We start from the raw sequence: 6,000 nt of genomic DNA on the forward strand, positions 1-6,000 counted from the left end.
TTATCATCACCAGAGCATCGACAGAGCTCCAAAGGGGAGCTTTTTTGTATAATCACTATAAAGACACATTCTTCTTTAGCTCCATCACGGCTCCCAGTGGTCATGCGAGGCCACATAGACATGTACGATTTGTGCACCCGCTTTGGATATGAGTGAGCCTTAGTTTTTTTTTTTTTCACGTTATGATGTGAAAGCTGCTTGATACTGCCACAAAAGCGTCAAAGTGCGCAGGTATTCTTCGAAAGCGTCGGCGATGACCACGATTGCTGAGGATGACGCGAGGCGTACCTTGGTGAAGAAGGATGAAGCGAAGTAACAGGAAGGAGAAAGCGATTCCACCCGGCTCGGTTGTATAAGGTGGCTGCAACCGCTGCCTCGGCGTTCAAATATTGAAGTTCAAAGTGGAGCTTGAAGCTTTGGAGCAGGACGTTGCTGGTTTGGTTGACCAAGTACCGGGTAGTCTTTTGTTCTCGAGGATCTGTAGCGCATCTTTTTTATTTATAGCTGGACCAGGTTCTTTTTCTAGTTTGGCTTCATTTGAAGGCGCACTGATGTCCAGCAATTCTCCGGTCAAAACCATTCCCCGTGGACGACCTCTCTGCAGCATGATGACCTTACCCTTAACCTATTTCTCCACAGTGGTGAGAGCAGCATTCCCGTGGCATTTGTTTCTTCGGTGGTCTCTCCATTTATTTGAATGACTCGCTGGCGATTCAAGAACATCTGCATGCAGTGTCTCCAAACTATCACAGAATTATGGACGTGCGGCTGTTTGGTCGAGGTGGGATAGTATCCAGATCACCAGACAAGTACTGCGCAAGAGGCGTTCTAAATTTTTCGTCCTCTGCATCGATTCCGCTGAGAGCGTTTCTTCCACCTCATCTGGCTTGCACTAAAGGTATCGTACGAGGTGTACACACGCCACTGAGCCCCGCTGAAACTCTTGAGAAGCTTTCTAAGGCAGGCGTGGAGGTGGTTTATTTAGGAAATAGAGTTGCGGTCAACAAGCGCGTCCCTAGAGAGTCTGCGATTGCGACTTTTGCTGGCACTTCATGTCCTTTTGGGATTAAAGAGCGGCCTCTAGTTTTTTAGAGTAGATCAAATTGCATCTCGTTCATCACAATGCCGGAACTGCTGGAGACTTGGTCATATAGTGCGGGTGGCTGCAAGTCAGACGGGTGATGTAGCAGGTGTATGGAATAAGATCATGCAAATCGAGAACATACGGCACAGGACGACATGCGTTGTTAGTGTGGTGGGCAATATGCCACCGACTACTCAGGTTGTCCTATCTGACAAGAAATTCAAGTTCTTGAAGTCATTGATAAAAGAACATGCTCTAGGAGGGAGGCGATGACAATTGTTATGTGTTTCTTGAAGGGAAAAGAAGAGAAAAGTGAGCCCCGTAACTGTTTGAATCAGAGTGCGACACCTCAACAGTAGATCACAAGCGATGTGGACAAGGAGGGATTAAAAGGATAGCATTAAAAGGTATATATAGAAAGAGCAAGGCGCAGGGAAACCGAACGACGGAAGTAAAGAGAAGATAGGAAAGATGGACATGGTCGTAGGAGTCTGAGGACGGGGTACCACTCGGCGAGAGCTCTTGTCGGCGTCAGGGGATGGCATAGGGGGAGCCTAGTCGGCCAGAGCTGCGCTGTCATCGGAGATCGCGGGGGCACAACCGGTCGGCACAAAATCCAGCGAGCAAGCCCGCGATGGCGATTGTTAAGGGAAGAGCGTGTGGTTATGCTGGCGTTGGAGCTCGTGAAACGTTCACGGCGATGACTCATGCAGAAACAGTCGAGGTAGCTGTAGGAAAATCTGTCGCTTCGGCAGTGCAAATGAGGTGCTGACTAGTGTGATGGATCAACTAGTTGACAACGTTTGCGAGTGTATTGCTCAAGATGTAAGTAATCAAATCGCTAAGCTTATAACCACGAAACCAACCAGTCCTCTCGAGTGCCATAAGCTGCCAATGGCTGATGAAGTGAATGCGATAAGTACCAGGTACATGCCTTTGATAACTGGCAACGCTTCTCCGATTGCTCATCGGCTAATGGTCAGGAACGCGTGCTCGACTTGAACGTATATACTGATGCGGAAATTGATGCCCGTGCTCAGAAACGTAGCCGATACCCGGTGAACCGTGGTAAACCTGCGTCCTCACTGGCTAAATAAACAAAGCGTCCGACTAGTAAATTTTTTAAGGAGAGTATTTTGGGGAAAGTTGTCCCCGCAACGATTACTTCATCAAAATAGCATCTTTGAGAGTTTTACAGTGGAATGGTTGTATATATTAGCTGCAAATACTGATTTGCACTGTCTCAGTTCTCTGCTAAATCCAGATATAATTTTGTTGCAAGATTCCTTAATGCATATAAGAATGTTTATGTCAAGAATTATTTTCGTTTAGGTTATACCATCATTCCAGAGGTGGTGGAGTAATTCTTATCAAACATCTTTTGCTTAAAGCAAAGATGGCGTTAAAACTGCTGTCCCCGGAATGTGAAATTTTAGTTTTAATGATAGCTATGCCTTCCCGACATACATTTCCAATAGGTAACGTTTACTTTCTTTCAGGCCTACATGATAGCCGGCCATTCGACACCCTACTTGGCACGTGTAGAAAAAAATTTGGCAGATCCCACGTACCTGGGAATCGACGTTACGCGAAGCTTGCGGAAGAAAGGTGAGCGTGCTGCATTTTTTTTTATTGAGAACACGTCATGGAATTACGCTAAATACATGTAAAAATGTTGCAAATACAGACATATGTTGAAGAGTTGCAGATGTTTATATAACCAGTAGTTTGCACTTGTGCAACGATGCCAACTGGAACATGTGTATTAGCAACACCAGAAGCTGATACGAGGTGCTGATGCTCGCGAGGATGCTGGCTCTGGACACTGCTACATAAATCAACTTCCGCGCATGACAACTAACCACAATTGACGTTAACCCGACGTGACAGCTGTAGCAAAAGAGTACAAATGTAATATTCATAAAATTGGGTAGGCATCGTTGCAACCAATATTGATGTTTTACGAAGATTAGCGTCTATTTGCAAAGTATATAGTTCCGAGACCTGGCATAGCTCTTGGGTAAAAAGCTTCACTGCCACGCAGAATGCTTGGGTTCGATTCCAGCTGGGACCCTCACAATTATTCTTTGCATTCGTCGGGTCGACGCTTACGATGGGTATTTCTTGAATGCTCACGTGTTAAAATTGCCTATGTGTGTTCTCGTCAATACTGAGTGCATACTAAGTGTCAATCACCTATGGCACATACCCGCATACCAGCGGCACATACCCGCCCGTGGCTATGTGCCACTGTTTGGTGGGAAGTGTTTGATGACGTACGCGACGGGATTGTGACATTATTCATGCCTTGACCAGTGCGTCATACTCGTCAAACCATCTTACCCTCTCATGCTAATTTTGGTTCACGCCAAGTTAAGTATGTGGCCACGAGAGCACCCAAACGTAAGTGGCTAGATAGATAGATAGATAGATAGATAGATAGATAGATAGATAGATAGATAGATAGATAGATAGATAGATAGATAGATAGATAGATAGATAGATAGATAGATAGATAGATAGATAGATAGATAGATAGATAGATAGATAGATAGATAGATAGATAGATAGATAGATAGATAGATAGATAGATAGATAGATACTCTCAAAGTTGCCGAAGCTCTCTAAGAAATGCTTCGCATTTAAAATGTTTTATTATCAGGAGATTTCAATGGGCAATACGTCACATGGGGTGTAAAAACTTACGCGTGCGGTAACCGTTCGCGGGGCTGGTCCCAAGATGACAATCTTACATGTTTAAATTCAAGTTGTCCAACGTACTTGAGAGGTCAAACCTGTTCTTCATTGGATCTGACATTTGCGCGCTCCAGCCTTAACATTTCTGGTTGGTCCATAGTTAACTGGGCTACAAACGGCGATCACATGCCGATCACTTATAAAATACGAAGTCCGGTAGTCTCAGTTGCTTCTGGTGCACGTACGTTTATAAATTATACTATATTTAATGAGTGTTTGCTTTCGTCACTAACTTCCCTATCAGATACAAGCACGAAGATAAAGTGATGAGATCTGTTCAGTTCCGGAAAATTCCCACGAAAAATCTGAATTTATAATCTCATCCGTGAAGCAAAACCTTAATTCACCGTGGTGGAATGATGAATGTTCCAGGGACTGCAGGCGCTGAAAGGCGGCCTTCAAAAAGATGTTGTACAACCAGTGCCCTCCAAACTGGAAGGTCTACAATTTTTAGCTGGAATTTTGAAAAAAAGCAGTTTCGCAAGCAAAAGAAAATCACGACATTCGAACGTTGGAGTATCTATCTAAATAAAACAATAAACGCATGCTCTACAGATTTCTTCGTAAAAATAGAATGGTACTGCGAGCTATGAGCACAGAGTCTATTATATTGTCTCAGGGGGAAACAAAAGGTTTGTTAGATATTATTGGTAGGGGGTTAGAGCAGCGCTTTTTTTCCAGGCCGGAATTAACTTAGGTAGCAGATAGCATTCTACCAGTAGCTCCGAGCCCGGACGTAGTCACGTCGGCCGTGTTTAAAATGTTAAATAAGGAATCTAAAGAGGTTTGGTTAGAGAGAGAGAGAGAGAGCATAAAGAGAAAGGCAGGGAGGTTAACCAGGGTTGAGCCCCGGTAGGCTACCCTGCACTGGGGAAGGGAAGAGGGGGAAGGAAAGTTATAGAGGAGAAGAAAAAATGTCACTCACTGGGCTGACGCGTAACAGTTTCACATCTGAAACGATGAAACAGGCCGGTGTCTTTGAGAAAATGCAACAGCGCTTTCGTTGCCTTTCGGAATCGTAATGGGCAGTGCCATGGTCCCAATACTTTCTCCACAGTGAAATCACTTCTGTCCAGTTGATTTAAGACACTGCGTAGGTGAAGCCTTTCGGTTGTGTATGCCGGACAGTAACATAAGAGGTGTTCAATAGTCTCATCGACGGCGCAGTCGTTGCACTCTCCGCTGTCGGCCATCCCAATCTTAAATGAGTAGGCATTGGTGAAGGTTACACCCAAACGCAGACGGCACAACACTGTACCTTTCTTCCTAGAAACACCAGAGAGTAGCCGGAGTCGTAGAGATGGATCGAGAGAATATAGTCGATGATGTGTAAACTGTGATGACTGCCACTTCTGGAGTGTCATGTTCTGCGCCAGCTTAATTGGGTATCTAGCCGAGTCATTCCTAGATAAAGATATGGAAACAGGTTTTGTTGGTACATGTGCATTTCTCGCCGCTTCAACTGCGAGGTCGTTTCTGGAGATACCACAATGACTTGGTACCCACTGGAACACAATGTCGTGTCCTTGTTCGGTCGCCTAATGCATCATTTTTCTGATCTCCCACACCAGTGGTTCGTAGGACCCGCGACGAAGTGCCAATGAAAGACATTGTAGAGCCGCCTTGGAGTCAAAGAATACTGCCCAACGATTAGCCGGTTGTTTCTTGATATAATCGATGGCACCTCGCAGGACAACAGTTTCCGAACCAGTCGGTGGGCTCACATCACAAAGTTTGTACGTGATGTTGATGTGTCACGATCGGATGACGGTGGCGCCGGTAGATCTAGTCTGGGTGGTAGATCCATCAGGGTATACATGGATTCTGTCAACGTAGAAGGTGTGTGAACAGTCCAGAGCTGCTTGCTTCAAGGCCAAGGTAGAAATTCCTTTTTTATTTCTTATTTCTGGGACGTAAAGGCGCACGTCGGGGTGTCGTAGGCTCCACAAGGCGGACGGTGAACGTGCCAAGGGTATAAAACCGGATGGTAGCAAAGCGCAGTGGGAGCTGAGGACCTTAGAGAACGACGCCTGCGGCCATTGTTCTGGCAGAAATGCCAAATGGCTCGATACCATCAGGAAAACGTGCCGAATATGTGCTCTCAGCACGTCGGTTGGGACGTAGGTCGTAACCGGATGATCTTGATCGAACATGTTTGT

The 6,000-nt window shown here is 45.4% G+C and overlaps 1 protein-coding gene across 1 annotated transcript in view; it reads left to right on the forward strand.

The window, feature by feature from the left end:
• Positions 1-6,000, forward strand: part of LOC119174258 (sulfotransferase 1C2-like) — a 265,196-nt gene that overhangs the window by 136,720 nt on the left and 122,476 nt on the right. The window contains exon 2 of the mRNA XM_075895912.1: positions 2,584-2,692. Within this exon, the coding sequence (XP_075752027.1) occupies positions 2,584-2,692 (109 nt within the window). The remainder of the gene's footprint in view (positions 1-2,583; positions 2,693-6,000) is intronic.

Source organism: Rhipicephalus microplus, chromosome 5 (assembly GCF_043290135.1).
Source record: "Rhipicephalus microplus isolate Deutch F79 chromosome 5, USDA_Rmic, whole genome shotgun sequence".
Lineage (NCBI taxonomy): Eukaryota > Metazoa > Arthropoda > Arachnida > Ixodida > Ixodidae > Rhipicephalus > Rhipicephalus microplus.